Source organism: Sceloporus occidentalis, unplaced genomic scaffold, assembly GCF_023333645.1.
Source record: "Sceloporus occidentalis isolate IW3139 unplaced genomic scaffold, rSceOcc1.0.p SCAF_102, whole genome shotgun sequence".
Lineage (NCBI taxonomy): Eukaryota > Metazoa > Chordata > Lepidosauria > Squamata > Phrynosomatidae > Sceloporus > Sceloporus occidentalis.
Window position 1 is genome coordinate 2,885,592 of NW_028317082.1, and position 19,497 is coordinate 2,905,088.

The 19,497-nt window shown below is 39.8% G+C and overlaps 1 protein-coding gene across 1 annotated transcript; it reads left to right on the forward strand.

Annotated features, from left to right (window-relative positions):
- Nucleotides 1-482: 482 nt before the first annotated feature.
- Nucleotides 483-19,284, forward strand: LOC149283577 (peptidyl-prolyl cis-trans isomerase FKBP9-like). Its single transcript, XM_089497390.1, has 10 exons — nucleotides 483-736; nucleotides 2,973-3,118; nucleotides 3,723-3,912; nucleotides 4,487-4,632; nucleotides 5,196-5,385; nucleotides 11,356-11,501; nucleotides 11,826-12,012; nucleotides 16,250-16,395; nucleotides 17,397-17,560; nucleotides 19,102-19,284. The coding sequence occupies exons 1-10, from the start codon at nucleotides 483-485 to the stop codon at nucleotides 19,282-19,284; spliced, it is 1,752 nt and encodes a 583-aa protein (XP_089353516.1).
- Nucleotides 19,285-19,497: the final 213 nt, after the last annotated feature.

Here is a 19,497-nt window from a genome sequence, read left to right on the forward strand (position 1 = left end):
TCCATCTGGTCCTTGTCTCCTCCTCTATATGTGGGATTTTTGAGGCCTTTATTGTATATATCCATTTCCATGGTTCAAGCTTGTCCCACTTTGCACAACTAAACTTCTTGTATCGCAACACTAAAAACCACCGCCACTTATACATTAACGACCTGCAGTCGTTTTTCAAGTCGTTATTTAACTGTGGATTCTTTAAGTCTCGTTAAACGGTCCGCATCCTTCTCATTCCTGCCCGTGCATGTTTTAAGCAAGTTTGCAAACTTCCCCTAAAGGCAGCTATCCCTTTCCGTTTTGGGCTTATCCGAGTGTACAGGACGAAGGGCTCATTCCAGCGCCAACACTTAAGCAAACTTCTCAAGCGCTAGGAAGCAGGACTGGTACCTCCCACTTTCTCTCTCTACACACTCCCATCACCGTGAGACCACGGAGTCCCCTCTTCCTGCTGCCCCTCTGCACCCCGCCGTATGCCACCTGGCTAAGTTATGCGTAGAAGAAGTATCACGACTACCACCGCTTCCCGAACTATGATGCCCGTTAGCCGCTGGCCGGTGTTGGCCCTGCAGGCCGTCTTTTTGGTCAGCTTCGTGACTTGCAACGACGCCCCTCCGGTACCGGGAGACCTGCATATAGACAGTAGATCGGTGCCCGAGAGTTGCCCTCGAACTGTCAAGGAGGGAGACTTCGTGAGATATCACTATGTTGGAACATTCCCCGATGGCACCAAATTCGATTCAAGGTAAAATATTTATTGTTTTATATAGCGCCATCATATTCCATAGCGCTGTACAATGGTTATAGCTCCTGAACTGGTATCTATGTGTCTAATTTTGGCAACTAAAGAAGCTGCTAGTTGTAGTTAAGTTACTGGCTGCTGCTGCAGAACATCTTGGCATAACAAACTTCTAGGATAGACTTGATCAAAATTGATTGACAGCCCTGCTTCCCATTGTACAGCAGCTCATATCATACCAAATTTCATTTGGAGAAGGTCTTCCAGTATTTATAATGGCATTTGGAGGAATCAAAAAAAGTGTGGAGGTCACAAAGTTGATCAGATAAGCCCCTTTACACAGAGTATTCAATGAAATGATGCCACATGCAGAAACTCGGTAGTCTAAATAACTAAACTTAACAGTCCTACATACCAAAAGAAAAAAAACCATACAACTACTAACATGTAGCCACAAGGTGAAATGGGGCAAGGTGATCATTGATTTTACTCATTCATTTTGATTGTAGCACTTAAACCATCATCTTCCATTGTAATTTTCCTCTCTGATATTCTGATTAATGTGTTTTGGTGCACCCCAATGGGAATAAATATCATTTCCCTCATATTAAGCACCACCATAAAGAAATAGAACTGTTAGATTTATTCACCCCTTTTCTCCGTTATAAAAGTCTGATTATTACTCCAGACTTGGGAGCAGCGTGTGCTGGTCTCTAGGGGCAAGCTGAAACATGATGCCTCATGAATTGTCCACGTCCCCACATTTGGCTGCAAAGTGCTGTTCATTGTGAGGTTGCTTAACACTGAATGAACGAACACAGGTTTTCATACAGACATATATATGTGTAATATATATATATATATATATAAAGTGGGGGCTCAGGAGCACAACCTATACAGCAAAAGCCTGCAAGTTGCCACCACCACGGAGGATGGCAGTGTATAGCTGGAGCTGACAGTCTTATTATTTCATGTTATGTAGAACAAACGGATATACAGTACATGTTTATAGGTTTATGATGTTAGCTCTGTTTTCATTATATAAATATATATGTAATAAAAATTAGAAAACTTACAAAGTAGCCGAATGCTTTCAGTGCTTACCTGAAAGGAAAAAAAAAGGAATCGACCAAGATGAAAGGCAAAACATTAATGGCAATCTCTGGTCTGTTACGCTAGTAAGCCTTAGCGGTTTCATCACATTCAGCTCCACAGTTATGTATGGGAAAGGTTTAGGTGGAATAGTAACCAGCACAAATTCATTGCGGCTTAAGTAGAGCACTGAAACGTCAGTTTTTCTGATCTTCACGTAAAGTGATGTGGAGCTTGGAGTAGTTGGGTCAATACTGGACAGACTGCTTGTTTTCAGCGAAAGAAGGGTATCATTGGGATTTAAAATCATTCAACGATGTTAGCACCTTAGCCTGGTCGGGTTCCATACCAAAGAATGCCATTAATTCCAGTGCTGATACTACCAGCCTGGAGAAGTGTCCCGGGAGTGGACATCCAGTGCTTGTGGATAAGCGCATGCAATACTAGAGTCTGGACAGTTAACCAAAAACTGGTTCTGTCCATGGTCATTGGCATTACTGTTCTATCAAATCTTCTGGAAGTATGCAAAGAACATTTGTGAAACATGCAACTTTGGCTCATTATTGGCCAAGAGATGACTGTGTCTCCCTTAGACTATAAAGTCACTGGTGTACTGTAAAATCTTAATAATATAATTTTCTCTGTTAAGGCACATTGTTGGGTTACAAAGTTAACACTATATTATGTTTTTCTAGAAATTTACTTCCAAATGAAATCTTCCATGATGTACTGATGTATTCAAACAAGGCCTGCATTATACTTCTCTGGTTCCTTTAACATTTAATAAGAAACATCTGCGTTGTTGAAGTTTAATGTTTCTCAAACAAAAAGCTGCTTGAGTAAGCAGTTTGAAAGAGACATTGACTTCAAGAATGTTAGTGTGATGTCTCATATTCAAGTAATTTTACTTCAGTTCTTTGATAATTATATAATACAAATTGAGAGTCCCTAACCAACCAACCTAATCCAATGGTTAATTTAAGGTGTTGTCCGTCACACACAATCATTTTACAACATTGCTATCTAGGTCTAGGATATAATAATTACTTCTAAGCACAATATGTTTTGCCAACTTCACACATTTAGGTGGAAACTATAATCTTGTGCTGGCAGATTATATTCCGACTAATTAAAACTTTACTTTCTTCAGTTACGACAAAGGCACCACGTACAATGTGTTTGTGGGGAAAGGACAACTTATTGCAGGAATGGACAAAGCCCTGATTGGAATGTGTGTAAATGAGAGACGATTTGTAAAAATTCCACCCAATCTTGCCTACGGGACGGAGGGAGTATGTAAGTTACCAAGTATCATTCTCAAGCTATCCTCTGTTTTCCATCTAATAAACCCCATACACATAGTCCTTTTACATATCTTCATTATCAAAAGGAAGGGGAATGCATTGTTCTTTCTATTTTGATCTGTTTGTCTAGTTTTAGCAACTTTAGAACATCACTTGTTGTACATATTGCACACCCACAGGATAAATTAATTGATCTTTTGAATTTTAATTTTCTTATAGAGCTCCCTTGTTCAGGGGGCTTTGCAAAGATGTGTGATTCAACATTAAAGTCAATTGTGGGAACATGAAACAGCAATCAGGTGTTATAAAACTAGATTATTATTATTCTTTTTAAGAGGCCATATATTATCATCAGATATTTATATTTATCAACAAAATTACAGTAGTAATTTACAAGTTAATTTTTGAGTATTTATACTCACTGACTAAAGCAGACATTAATTAGAAATTTTGGATCAGTAGAATAATCCAACATTACCTTGTCCCTGATGTAAACACTACCTAAGAAGTGGCATGAATTTTGAATGTAATCTTTAATTTGCAGTACATAATCATGTTTTTCTTTTTTTCCCCCCCCATTGGGCTTGTTTTTACAGCCGGTGTAATTCCCCCAAATTCTGTGCTGCACTTTGATGTTCTTTTGCTGGATATCTGGAACCCAGAGGACACAGTTAAAGCAGAGTCATATTACAAACCAGAAACATGCTCTCGAACAGTCCAGGTTTCTGATTTCATTCGCTATCATTACAATGGAACTTTGTTGGATGGGACGCTTTTTGATTCCAGGTATTTCTGCAAAGATGCATTCATTATGCCAATTGTGTGCATGTTTTATAGCAGTGCCTGTTTTATGAAATGTTAGCGATTTGTGCTATTGCAAGGTCTTAGAGGGATATTTTCTCATTGATTTTTAACACCAGGCCAGCGGTGTTCAAGTGGTGCTAAGAATAATCCATATTCTTAGTATAATACATACTTTTGCGTTTTGCCAAATCAACAGGTTTACACTAACTGCCCTTCTCATACTTACCTGCATGAGCAGGGCTGTTTGTATCCTCCGCTATTAAAATCTAACAAGATGTATGTAGATAGTGATGTGCTATGCTTCAAGCCCATATTGAGATAATTGTATTTTTCTTTCTTGCTGTGCAGCGATTAGAGAAAATCTGAAGCTACTGCTGGAGTCTGGCACTTGGGCACTAGTGTGAACTAAAAACTAATACTATCATACCGAGTAATGAACAACAAATTATGTGCTTTTCGTTGTTAACAATACTCATATTCACTTATTCAGAAAAAAAATGTTTTTGTCCTCCAAGGAAATATTTACCTTGACATTTTGTTACTTGCTCTCTTAAAGTCACAATCGGATGCGTACTTATGACACTTATGTGGGAATTGGTTGGCTAATCCCAGGAATGGATACTGGTCTCCTAGGAATGTGTGTGCGGGAAAAACGGATCATCACAATCCCACCATTCCTGGCTTATGGAGAAGACGGTGATGGTAATAATGTCCTGTTCATTTAAATACCGTATATTACTGCAATCTTACACATTCCTGAAACTGTAATTGTGTATCTGAATCATAGCAATATGCCTAGATTGTCCCAGACATTCCAGTTTCCTTGTGCTTTTGCATGTAAACACTGGTTAGGCGGGGTCTCAGTTTTTTGCAAGGACATATGGATAACTCTAAATTCACAAACAGAGAAACAGAATTTTATATATGCCTCTTGAAGTCCTAAGCCTAACCGTGCATTGTTGCTAAACATTTAGCTTGTAAGAATATTGTGCTGCGTAGAAACATCGAATATGATGAAAGTCCTTGTGAATTCTCACATTGCAACTAGCACATTGTTCAATATGTACTAATGCATATTTTTTATTTATTCTGCATTATAACAAAGCAAAAGCACAATTGATGCAATTCTATAAGTACAGTAGTCATTACAAACTAATTATGAACAGTCGGAATTAATACATTTGGAAATGAGACCACAAAGAACTCCTACTAAAGGTTTACCCAACACTGTCTCTAACCATATTTACATGTGTGTACTATTTCAGGTAAAGAAATACCTTCTCAGGCTTCTTTAGTCTTTGATGTAATTTTGCTGGATCTGCACAACCCGAAAGACAGGATCACTGTAGAGAGCCAGTATGTTCCAGAAAACTGTGAGAGAAGAACTCAAGTTGGGGACTATATCAGATACCACTACAATGGGACACTGTTAGATGGCACATTCTTTGACTCAAGGTTTGTACTACTATAAGAAACAGTGATTTCTGCCTCCAGCCTTTATTGGACTTTGTAAACTACATTCTTGCATATAAATAACACCAACAGATCAGATGGCTATAAATAATTCACAAATTAATTTATACTGAAAAATATAAATATTTAACATATATTATTTTAAACAATACTTTACATTCACATAGTTTTATGTATCATTTCAAAACCTCCTGTTATTTAACCCCTTCGAGACAAAGGCTGATTTTACTTTTTGTACCCTTTGTGACAATGGCCTTTTTAACATTTCTGCGCTGCTTGTGTTTAGCTGTAATTTTCTTCTTTCCCGTTTACTGAACCCACACACATTAGATATTGTTTTTTTCAGGACAAGAAGGGCTTTCTTTAGATGACATTGTTTTGATTGTATCATATTATTTACTATTAAAAAAATTATAAAATATGGTGAAAAATTTAGAAAAAAATGACTGTTTCTAACTTTTAGTTGAAAAATCTTTTACTCATCTATAAAAGGTAATGAAAAAACCTGCTAAATAGATTCTACTATTTGTCCTGAGTTTAGAAATACCCAATGTTTTTATGTTTTTTTGCTTTTTTCTACCCATTATGGGGCAATAAGTACAGGTAGCGTTTTGCTATTTCAAAGCCATTTTTTCCAAATCTGGTAATTCTTCCCCTCATGTGCCATTTCGGGTATCTTTGAACCCGGCCAATGCAATTTACCCCATCAAGTCATATATTTTTGAAAACTAGACAGCCCAGGGTATTCCAAATGCTAGTATTTTAACTCTTTCCATGCACCATATCTACCACCAGTCTTTGTCAAACTTTATGGTAGTCATTTTTTTGCATTTGTTTTGTCATACACATTTTACTTCAGGTATGAATTAAAATGTTCTAGTTTATGTCACTATCACAAAACACCCCAATATGTGTTCAGCAACATCTCCTGAGCGCAGCGATACCCCACATGAATGATTTTGCCTGGCTGTTTGGGGGCAAAAGGGCCACATTTGGGGCATGTGCATTTTTCAATGTTGAACTTTGGCATTTGGGGATCCACTGCCCATGCCCTATTTGGTACATCTTTGAGCCGGGCCATTTCAGTGTGCCCAATAAACCCATATATTTTTGAAAACTAGACACCCCAGGGTATTTCAAATGCTAGTATTTTAACTCTTTCCATGCACCATATCTACCACCAGTCTTTGTCAAACTTTGTGGTAGTCATTTTTTTGCATTTGGTTTTCCACACACATTTTAATTCAGGTATGAATTAAAATGTTCTCGTATATGTCATTATCACAAAACACCCCAATATGTGTTCAGCAACATCTCCTGAGTACAGCGATACCTCACATGAATGATTTTGCCTGGCTGTTTTGGGGCAAAAGGGCCACATTTGGGGCATGCGCTTTTTTCAATGTTGAACTTTGGCATTTGGGATCCACTGCCCATGCCCTATTTGGTACATCTTTGAGCCAGGCCATTTCAGTGTGCCCAACAAAACCATATATTTTTCAAAACTAGACACCACAGGGTATTTTAAATGCTGGTATTTTAACTCTTTGCATGCACATATTTTACCACCAGCATTTTTTCAAAGTTTGCAGTAATATTTTTGTGTGTGTATTTTTCCCACACACACCTACTTTATGTATGAATTTACAGCTCCTGGTATATGCCGCTGTCACACGACACCCCATAATGTGTTCAGCAACATCTCCTGAGTGCAGTGATACCCCACATGCATGGGTGTGTCATTTTTGGGGGGAACTAAAAGGCCACATTTGGTACGTGTGCATTTTTCTAATTGGAAATTAGATGTGTGGTCATCCTCCCCCCCGTGTTAATTGGGACGTTGTTGAACCTGGCCCATTCAATTTACCCCATCAAATCATACATTTTTTAAAAGTAGACACCCCACGGGCATTTAATATGCCAGTATTTTAACTCTTTCCATGCGAGAATTGTTTTAAGCTAATATGCTAATTTTAGGACTTGCTCACAAAAATATATTTTTTATATATATATATATTTTTTTTTTATTTTTTTAAAAAAAAAATTTAACATTTTTTTTCAACTTGGAGGTTCCCCTGATAGTGACATCAGTGGGAAATGATTTTTACATTTTACTGTTTTTTTACTATTTTTTTCTAATTATTATTAATTTTATTTTATTTTTTAATTTATTTTTACTAATCACACTGTGATTAGAAAGCTGGGCTCCATTGACTTGCATGGTGAATGCAGTACCTGTATTCAACCTGCAAGTGGAGCCAAAGTTCTCTAGATGGTCTGGACTATCTAGCGAACTTTTAAAATTTGTGGTTCCTGTTACAGGACGGCGGCCATCTTCCTTGATGGCGAAGATTGCCGGCAGCTGCGGCTGTGACCGCTCTCCGGAGCGGTCACAGCCCATCAAAAGGTTAGTGTTTGGTGTCGCTGGATGCCTCCTGATCGAGGAATTCCAGCGACACCATTTAAGTTTAGGAGGCGATCGTCGATCGCCTCCTAAACGCTTTTAAAACGGGCGTCCGCCGCCATACAAAGTATGGCGGATGTTGACGCCCCGTGGAGGGGCCAGAGATGGCCCCTTCGTGCCGATCGCGGCGTTGCTGAATGCCTCGAGGTCGAGGCATTCAGCAACGCTTTTTGGGTGCAGAAAGCGATAGTAGATCGCTTTCTGCACCCGTTTAAAGACGTGCCGGTCCTGGCACGTCAATTGTCGTAAAGCACATGCTTTGCCGTGCCGTGCCAGGACCGGCAATTGTCATTAAGGGGTTAAAGGGAGACTCCAGCCATCATATACACTTTTATGCATAAGACAGGGGCGTGATCACTTTATGTCTTCATGTGGTCCGTTTTGCTAATACATTGGGAATTCTGCAGTCCACCTGAGTGCATTTTGCCCTTTTTTCACCCCCCAACTAAATCCCTTGCAGCAGATGCATTCAGACGAGTGCATTTCCCTCTCCAGGGCTGGCTCTTCTGAACACTGTGTGCAGGGGTCTGGTTAGACCCCAGTGTTCATGTGTAAAGTGTTCCAATTGATTTCAATGGGAGCACATCCTGCCACTGGATGGTTGCTTAAGCTGTCAATCAGTGTCAGGTGCCTACTTTCATTGATTTCATTGGTAGTATTTTAGTATTAGTAGTATTTTACTGCCATTTTACTTCATTATTAAAATCGGGGTTTGGGCCCTGTGAAGGAAAATCTTAATGCTTCAGCATACCAAGACATTTGGGGCCATGATATGCTTCCAAATTTGTGGGAAGACCCTTTCCTATTCCAACATGACTGTGTCTCACTGCACAAAGCATAGTCTATAAAGCCATGCTTGGCTAAGTTTGTCGTGGAAGAACTTGACTGGCCCATATGTATATATTTAGAATGCTATGTCATTAACCCCTTCAGGACTGGGATTTTGATACTAAGGTGGCGCTAAAAGACCAGAGCCGTTTTTGCTATATCTTTCTTCAACTGTAATTTCTCTCTTATCAATTAGTGCACCCACACAAATCATATATTGTTTTTTTCAGCACAAGTAGGACTTTCATTTGAAACCATATTAAGCTGGGTAGTACATTGTTTTGTTTGAAATAAACGTGAAAAGGTGGGGAAAAAAATTAAAAAAATTTATTTTTAACAGTTTTGTATGCATACAAATTGTACACACATTGAACCAGTGGGAAAAAATTATCCAAAATATATTCATTAACTTGTCCTGATTTGGAAACCGCCCAATAAAGCCCGGATTTTCATCTATTTTGACCAGTATAGGCCAAATATTGCAAGGCATGCATCACGTTTTTAAAATGTAATTTTTTTCAAATTTGGCATGGTAGGCTAATAACTGCAATAGTTGTCACAGATACTGATTATCCCCCAAAAAGAATATGTTTATGAACAGTAGATAAGCCAAGGTGTACAACTAGGGTAATTTTGACACTTTTCAAACAGGGATTTTATCACCAATTGCTGCCAAATTCTGAGGTATTTTTATATGTTTGTGGGTTTTTTTGCACATATTGCAATGTTGCTTTAGATTTCATATTATATTTTGTATAGAATATGCGCAACTGCAGAAAAAACACCAAATTGTGTTCACCAACATCCCCTGATTCCAACAAGGCCTCACATGCATGGTTCATGCATTTTTTGAGGAAGCTATGAGGGCAAAACTGGTACATGCGCATTTTAGTTTTGGAATTTTCAGAAATTGGTTTACTGAAATATCCCATTTGGGACATTTTGGAAGCCCCCACTGTAAATTACCCCATAAAAGTATATTTTTATGAACAGTAGACAAGTCAAAGTGCTCAACTAGGGTAATTTTGACAGTTTTCAGGCTTGTTAGTGACAAGCAGGGCCGGCCCAAGGCAAAATGCCGCCCGGGGCGAATTTTAAAATACTGCCCCCCCCCCTTATCTACCCTTCCTCTCCCTCCGTCCCTGCCCTCCCCGTACTTACCTTTCAGCAGTCCTGCGGCGAGTCTCCCTGTTCGGTCTTGGTGCCGGCTATGAGGAAATCTTCCGGCACTCAGCATTACAAGCCGGCACCGATACCGAACAGGGAGACTCGCTGCAGAGGAGAGAGAGAGGGGCGCCGAGCGGGTACTGACAGCTTGGTAAGCGAAAACCACTCGGCGCCCCTTTCTCTCTTTCGCTTTTTAAAAAAAAAAAAAAAAGGGCTTGGGGGGGCAAAGTGCCGCCCCTTCAAAAGTGCCGCCTGGAGCGGTTGCCCCACTTGGCTCCATTGTCGGGCCGGCCCCGGTGACAAGTTTAGGCCACTGACATTGACTAGGGAGACCGATCAATAATCAGTGACTTAAAATGTCACCGACAAGTGATCAGGTAATAATTATGTACCCTCTTTCTAAGGGTCATCCAGGGGCTGCCATAATGATCAGATCACTCCTATTGGCCAGGAGTGATCTGATCATCATCAGGCGACTTACTAAACTCACAGCATTTAACCTGGAAGCGCCCTGGACTTTCAGGTCAGTGCTGTTATTTATTTATTTATTTTTTATATATTTTTTTTTACTCTTTCAGTGCTGATGCTCCATTGGAACACAGCATTGACTGATATTTAGTCCCCACAAGCTTGTGGGGACAAATGTTAACCCCTGCAATGCCGCGATTGTGTCAAACACATTGCAGCATTGAAGGATTTAACGCTGCACTGTCGCTCTCATGGAGTGGTCAGGCAGCAGGGGAGGGTTGGGGCCGGTCTCCACACTCATGTGGAGACCGAAGAACCCTCTCCCCCCTTTCCCTGAAGCTGCCTCTGGCAGCTGGGACGCAATTGCTGGTCTATAAACCAGCGATTGCAGGGAGTCTCTTTGATCACTCCTGTAGGCTTCCATGCCTACAGGAGCCATCAAAGGGCTTGTGGCTTGTAGGGGCTCTTTTTTGCTGTTGCTGGTCTGCCTGGGCCTCCAGGCAGACCACCAGCAGCAGAGCCCCATACAAAATGGGAATTAACCCCTAAAATGCCACGAATGCGGCATTGAAGGGGTTAACGCTGCGGAGCCATCAGGCAGCAGGGGGATGTTGTGTGGGGACCCAATCAACACTCAACCCCCTTTCCTGAAGTTGCCTGTGGCAGCTGAAAACGCGATTGCTGGTTTTCCTGCAATCGCATTTTCAGCCTACAGAATCACTGTGTGGGGGCTGTTTTTGGGGATGACGTACCTGGTACGTCCCGGTCTGGTGGTGACATGTGACCAGGAAGTGCCAGGTACGTCCCGGTCCGGAAGGGGTTAAAGTCGCTGTTGGTGCAATGGACAGGTGTCCAAATACTTTTGTCCATATAGTGTGTATTTATGTGTCTATCTATCTATCTATCCGTGTGTGTGTGTGTGTGTGTGTGTGTGTGTGTGTGTGTGTGTGTGCGCTTGAATACTTTACAATGACACCCCCCCCAATGCACGACTTAACACTTATCAGACATCGTTCTAATTGTAGCTATTCTCGGAACCACACCTATGACACCTACATTGGAAAGGGTTATGTGATTGCTGGGATGGATGAAGGTTTACTTGGTGTGTGCACAGGAGAAAAGAGGAGGGTGATCATTCCTCCACATCTTGCATATGGTGAAGAAGGCAGAGGTAGGTAGAGACTGTGAAGCATTCTTTTTTTGTGTGACCACAATGGTGTTTGTAGCTCGGAGGAAATTGGTTAGTATTTAGTGTTGATGGACACAAAAGCAGGTAGTGATTGTTTAGTTGCCATAGGAAGTGAAGAAAAAGTATCTTAAAAGCTTCTGCGTTGCTTTTATGTGATTAAACCTTCAGAGGAAAGAACAAAATACTGATGTTTATTTACTTATCTTTCTAGAGAATAAAGTTTTGCTTATTGGAAGAGCACAGTTTGTAGGACTGACATTTAGGATTTGTCATGCAAGTAATTTATATTTATGCCTGACTTCACAGGGAAAATTCCAGGATCTGCGGTGTTGGTATTTGACATCCATGTCATGGATTTCCATAATCCAGAGGACTCCATCAGCATTACTTCTCAGTTCAAACCAAGCAACTGCACTGTACTAAGCAAGAAGGGAGACTATCTAAAGTATCACTATAACGCTACCCTAATGGATGGCACTGTGCTGGATTCAACGTAAGTACCACCACACCATCAAGCTACCTTCTAGCTTGCAATGTAATTGAATGTGTCCATGCTGGGTTGTAAAAAGCCCTTTCATTTCTTACCTAGTGTAAATAAAGTAAAGGTCTAGGTTGTCATGTGCCTCTTACAGAGAAGTACACAGAACTACCAGTTTGTATGCAGTATAAGCACTATATATAGTAGTCTAGCAAAGTGATAGTAAACAAGGTAAATTGACATTTTATTAACCCCTTGATGACAATTGCCGGTCCGGGCACGTCATGGAAAATCATGTCGTTAACGACAAATTACGTGCCAGGACCGTCATTTGTTAAAACGGGTAAAAAAAATCGATCCGTGATCGATTTTTTTTTTACCCAAACGGCGTTGCTGGAATGCCTCGACCTCGAGGCATTCAGCAACGCCATGATCGGAATCAGGGGCCATGTCTGGCCCCTCCCCGGGGCGTCAACATCCGCCATACAATGTATGGCGGCGGACGCCCGTTTTAAAAGCGTTTAGGAGGCGATCAACGATCACCTCCTAAACTTAAATGGTGTCGCTGGAATGCCTCGATCAGGAGGCATCCAGCGACACCAAACACTTACCTCTTGATGGACTGTGACCGCTCCGGAGAGCGTTCACAGCCGCAGCTGCCGGTGATCTTCGCCATCAGCAAGATGGCGGCGACCCGGGAAAAAAAATAATAAAGACGAAAAAGTTCGCTAGACGGTCTCCTGACCCTCTAGAGAACTCTGGCTCCACTTGCAGGTTGAATACAGGTACTGCATTCAACCATGCAAGTCAATGGAGCTCAGCTTTCTAATCACAGTGTGATTAGAAAAAAATAAATTAAAAATAAAATAAAATTAATAATCATTAGAAAAAAAATAGTAAAAAAACAGTAAAATGTAAAAATAATTTCCCTCTGATGTCACTATCAGGGGAACCTTCAAGTTGAAAAAAAATCTTAAAAATGTTTTAAAAAAGGCAAAAAAAATTTAAAATATATATATAAAAAATATATTTTTGTGAGCAAGTCCTAAAATTAACACATTAGCTTAAAACAATTCTCGCATGGAAAGAGTTAAAATACTGGCATATTAAATGCCCATGGGGTGTCTACTTTTTAAAAATGTATGATTTGATGGGGTAAATTGAATTGGCCGGATTCAACAATGTCCCAAATAACACGGGGGGAAGGATGGCCACACATCTAATTTCCAATTAGAAAAATGCACACGTACCAAATGTGGCCTTTTAGTTCCCCCCAAAAATGACATACCCATGCATGTGGGGTATCACTGTACTCAGGAGATGTTGCTGAACACATATTGGGGTGTCGTGTGACAGCGGCATATACCAGGAGCTGTAAATTCATACATAAAGTAGGTGTGTGTGGGAAAAATACACACACAAAAATACTACTGCAAACTTTAAAAAAATGCTGGTGGTAAAATGTGTGCATGCAAAGAGTTAAAATACCAGCATTTAAAATACCCTGGGGTGTCTAGTTTTCAAAAATATATGGCTTTATTGGGCACACTGAAATGGCCCGGCTCAAAGATGTACCAAATAGGGCATGGGCAGTGGATCCCCAAATGCCAAAGTTCCACATTGAAAAATGTGCACGCTCCAAATGTGGCCCTTTTGCCATAAGCACACATTTCAGACTTTGACTAACAGGAACTCTGTAATGCGAGGTAGTGCTGGAGTTTTTCTGCAATTTTTATCCCTTTTATGTCCCTGTAATAGTACATATTAATTAATAGATATGGTATTACTAGTTTTGCCTATATACCTTAAACCCAATTCTTTTCAACTTACTTGTGTGCTTGTGGATTCTATCCCTGTATCAAAGAGATGCCACATGTATGAACAGCCTGCAAGATTACCCAGGTCCTTGTCTTTGCAGTGTCCTGTGTGTCTGATTAAATATGCCACCCTCACAGACTGGGGAACTCAGTTGCTCTAACACTCTCTCCCACTCCTCTTTTCCCCTTCACCATGATCCACTATACCCAACACCATACGCTGAAACACACATCATACATTAACACACATACTGTAGATACAGTAACTCACACCCAGGCTAATGACATTTCTCCCTCTCTCAGCTCTCAAAGCTTTCCCCATACCTTCTGAAGAATTCCTGCATGCACTTGAATGCAAAAAGTGTGTACTGTGTAGTAGGTTTGCTAGAACATTACATTACCCTTATTTACATAGCACCAGCAGATTCCTTAGAGTCAGTAGAATATCTTATAATCACAAACAATAACAAACTGATACAAAATGAGAAAAAGGCCCTGCTCTTGCGAGCTTACAATCTAGTCGGTGGTTGAGGGGGAAGTGAAACAGTAGGAGAGGACTGCTTGGATGGGGATGAGTTGACTGGGTCCGGGTGATCTGTAGAGGTAGCAGTAAAAGGTAACGATGGTAGCAGAGAGACACAGGTCGTTAGAAGAACGAAGAGGTTGGTTATGGATGTATTAGCATAGAAGGGTAGAGATATAAGCGGTGTGGAGTTGTTAAGGGCACTGTAGGTCAAGCTCAGAAGTTTGAATTTTATTCTGGAGTGTATCGGGCAGCCAGTGGAGCGTTTGGCACAGTGGAGGAGCTCATGAGGAATGTGACAGAGAAAGATTAATCTAGCTGCAGTGTTGAGGATGGATTGGGGTACTGAAAGGTGGGAGAGGGGAATGCCAGTTAGTAGGGAGTTGCAATAATCCAGACAGGATATCACAAGGGAGTGGATTAATATTTTGGTCGTTTCTTGTGTGAGCAATGGCCAAATTTGGGTGATGTTCTGAGGTAAAAGTAGCAGTATTTGGTGAGGGACTGGGGGTGATGGATAAAGGAGAGAGCAAAGTCAAGTGTGATACCAAGGAAGCAAACTTAATCAGTTGGTAGGATGGTGGAGTTGTTAACAGTGATAGAGATGTCAGGGGTTGTGGATGGAGGGGATGGTGTTATAACCATAACCTCAGTATTTGCGATGTTAAGCTTCAGGGAATGCAATGCCATTCATGATGCAATACAGTAGGTGAGGCAGGTTAGAAGAGAGGGTAAACGAGGGTGTCTGTTAGAAACCAAAGGAAGATATATGTTGTCCAAGTAAAGAGGTATAGATAGAAAGACATACTATAAGATTATTATAAATACATAATAAGCACCCTGTAGTAAAAATATGCTGGATATTGGGGCATATGCAGAACCTAAAATCATATACTCTCATCAGGGGGGAAAGCAGTACAAACAGACCCCCTGTACTCAACCCAGCAAAAACAGAACCCCTTCCAAGGCCAGGGCACATAGTCTTTAGGGAGGAGACTGGCCCTTAGTCTTCCACATGTGCCAAGGTAATGGAGGCTTCCCTTACAATTATTAAGATAAATAGCCAGATATTGCACATAATTGACTAGTGTAAACTTAATTATCACACAGATGCAATTATATTTGCTCCAAGGAAAACTGTATGTAATGTGTCCAGAGATATGAGATGATTCCAAATGTTGTAGTCATTAATATGTTTTCATGAACGGAACACATAATTTAGAGTAGAATCTGCATCTTTGTCAGTATTTTTTACTGGCCAACTGAATAAACAATTAAACTGCTGTGTAATTAAACTGTGATTTGCTTTCATGGTGGAAGGAGGGTATTATTAGATGCAAATATTTGTCATATTTGTCACATTTAATCCGTTGCTTTGAACACAGTTATCACACCTGTGTACATAGCTCACCTCCAGTAATTACAAAACACCAAAGCAATGCTGGTGTGAATGATGACACGTATGTGCAAAGAATGGCTGCTTTTGTTTTGTTTCCGGACTCAGATCTGTCTTGTAAAATCTACATGTAATGTTGATCTTTGCTGTTGAAACATGTACTTTTATAACATGCCTTTGGTTCCCCTTTTTTGGTTCCATGTATTTGTTTTTTTAATTACATAATGCCTACAGAGTCTTTAGTAGTGCACACAATCTAGATATATAATTTAGACCCTGAATGTTATCTGGGTTTTAAAGGGTAACCCATCCCATCAATGTCTGAGACCGCATGGTGTATTTTTGTCTAGCTAATATTTATTGGCACATATCATACCATAAATATATGTTGAAATATTTTTTCCCCAAAGTACCCTTAGATCTATTAACTAAGATTAGTGTATTGGCATTTATAATTATTGCACTTTGAATTCCAGACATTGATGCATTATCTATTTATTTTTTCTACTTCCTTAGGCATCATTATGGCAAAACATATAACATAGTGTTGGGATCTGGACAGGTGGTGCTTGGTATGGACATGAGTCTACAGAATATGTGCGTTGGGGAGAAACGTATAGTTGTTATCCCTCCACACTTAGGTTATGGAGAAGCTGGCGTTGGTGAGTTGAGACAAGTTTAATATAACATAAATCTTTATCTAATCTATTGCATATCTTACTGCTTTAAAATGCATATATATATATATATATATATATATACACATATATATATAATGTAAAAGGGTGAAGCCGTATTAGTCCAGTAGACACGATGTCAAAACCAGAACTTCATATGAACTTCATCTAAACATCCAATTTGTGTCTAATTGCTGTCATTATCTTTGATGTTTTACTGTGGTTATTGGTTTCCCTAAGTTTATTTGTTCTGTCCCTGGGTTATCTCTCTACCTCTCTGCATTTCTCACCTCCAGACGTATTATTTACGACACCACACTCAACCCCCCCCACCCTTCTCTTATACTATCACTTGTTTTAAGTTGTAACCTCTATCATGTTGATTAGTATTGCTTCAGACCTGATGAAGGGAGGATAACTCTTGAAAGCTTGTCTTTTTAATATTATGTTAGTCCAACAAAAAAGGTATCACCGCATACTCTGCAATACTCTATTTTTTGACATCATATATATATACATATATATACATACATACATATACACACACAGCTAGACAGACAATCACGAAGTGGCCCTGGCACTCAAGTAAATAAAACTGGAAGGGAAAAGAGGAAATTTAACCGTACAGTTGTATTAACTATATGATGTACAGATAACAAAAAATAACACATTTTTTAAATTTTTCCAGACAGTTAACCTTCACTGATCTTCCTGTGACTTCTCTAATTTATGTGTATTTTGCAATTGAAGTCTGCCACCTAGTGGCATTGATCATCTTTAGCTATTTCTAAGTGATTTTAATGATTAGTAATGTATTACCTGTAATCAGCTAGTGGATCAACAGTGCATTCTAACAAAGGCAATGCTGACATCTTACTTCAGTAGTCAAAATTGAAATATACTTTCTTCTTAGTTATATCATCAAAATTCTATGTTTAGATTAACTTTGTGTAAACAGTGTTAATTGCATTGCTGTTTCTTTGTAGAGGGTGAAGTCCCTGGAAGCGCGGTGTTGGTTTTTGATATTGAGCTATTAGAATTAATACCTGGCCTACCAGATGGATATATGTTTATATGGAATGGAGAAGTGTCTTCGAACCTATTTGAAGAGATAGACAAAGATAACGATAAGGAGATTATATTGGAAGAGGTGGGTATTTTTCTTTCTCTTCATCGTCCATTTTAAGAGAGATCCGTCATGTAATCATTTCAACTATTACCACCTGATACCTTTGTGACATACCACATTAGGAATGAGTATAATGTTAATGCTACTCTTCCACTCAGACATCCTCTTTACAGAAAACAAAGAAGACTGTTTACTAGAATTTAGTCGCTTTCAGAAATTTGCCGTCCTTTTTTTCAGCAAGCGGTTATGTTTAAAAGATCATTATATAAATCAGCTTATAGTTGATGTGTCCCCATAAGAATACCATCCTTTTCTTTTACCTTTATTTACACTATTTGGCCAGAAGTATGTTCACATGCCAATTAAGGTGTTTCAGCCACCCCAATTGCTAACAGGTATATAAAATCAAGCACATAGGCTGCCATGTCCATAAACATTGGTAGTTGAATTGGTTATACTGAAGAGGTCATTGACTATAAACATGTCATGGGATTCCACCTTCCACATGTCTTTTTGTTAAATTTCTGCCATGCTAGATCTGTCCCGGTCCACTACAAGTACTATTATTGGGGAAACGTCTAGGTGTAACTGCGGCTCACACATGAAGCAAAGCAGGGCTGCTGAGTAAAGATGCATGTCCTCTGTAGCATATGTAGCAAAAATAGTCTGTCCTCTGTAGCATCGCTCACTGCAGAGTTCCACACTGCCTCTAGAAGCAACATCAGCATAATCAATGTGCGTCTGGAGCTTCATGAAATGGGTTTCTTTAGCCGAGCAGCTGCAGACTAGCCAAAGATCACTATGTGCAATGCCAGATCGATTGGAGGACAGCACACTGCAAATGGACTCATCACAATTCACTGGAAGTTTTATGGACATGCCTGGGTTTGGTGGATGTCAGGAAAACACATGCTTAATACACACGCTTAATATAAAGTTTGGTGGAGGAGGGATAATGGTCTCTGGCTTTTTTTTATGCAGGGTTTGGGCTAGGTCCCTTACTTACAGTGAAGGCTACAGTATACAGACATTTTAGACAATTGTATACTTCCAACTTTGTGACGCCTTTTTGGGGAAGGCTCTGTCCTGTTCCGGCATGCCCCTGTAAACAAAGCATGTTTTCTAAAAACATGGTTTAACAAGTTTAGCGTGGAGGAACTTGCGTGACCTGCACAGAGCCCTGACCTCAACCCCACCGAACACATTTGGGATGAATTGGAACACAGATAGTGAGCCACAAAAATGTGGGGAACCCCATATTATTGCTTGTGGTTTTGAAACTGGATGTCCAACAAGCTCATGTAGGTCTGATGGGAAGATGTCCACATGGCTTTTGGTCATTTAGTATATTTCTGTTTTTGTTTAATTGTTACTTACACCATGTGCAAGTGCAAATTGTGAAGTAGATTTGATGCCTATTCCTTTTTAGTTCAGTAAACCGATAGCTATCTCAAACTATTAACCAGTTGTCAAGAGCCAGCATGAATTTCTATTAGCACAAATTCTGTGACAAGTCAAATAACAGAGGTTGCCTGATACTAATATTTGCCTTGTTTCTGCAGTTTTCTGAGTATATTAATGCCCAAGTTGAAGCTGGGAAGGGAAAACTAGCTCCAGGTTTTGATGCTGCCAGGATTATTGAGAACATGTTCAAAAATCAGGATCGAAATGAAGATGGGAAGATCACAGAACAAGAATTTAAACTAAAAGACCAAGAGGACAAAGAGGCCCATGATGAACTGTAATATGGATCAGAGTATTTTAAATGTGTGTCTTTATGCACTGTATAAGCATTAACATGACAGTCTGAAACATTTTAGACACATGTAGATGTGGTAAGTGGCAACAGTGAGCGGTGGCTTGTTTATTGACAGAATATAAGTAACTTAAAAACCTTGGTATACTTCAATGTGAATGTAAAAAGATTGTGTTTATTGAGGAAAATATTAAAAGCTGTT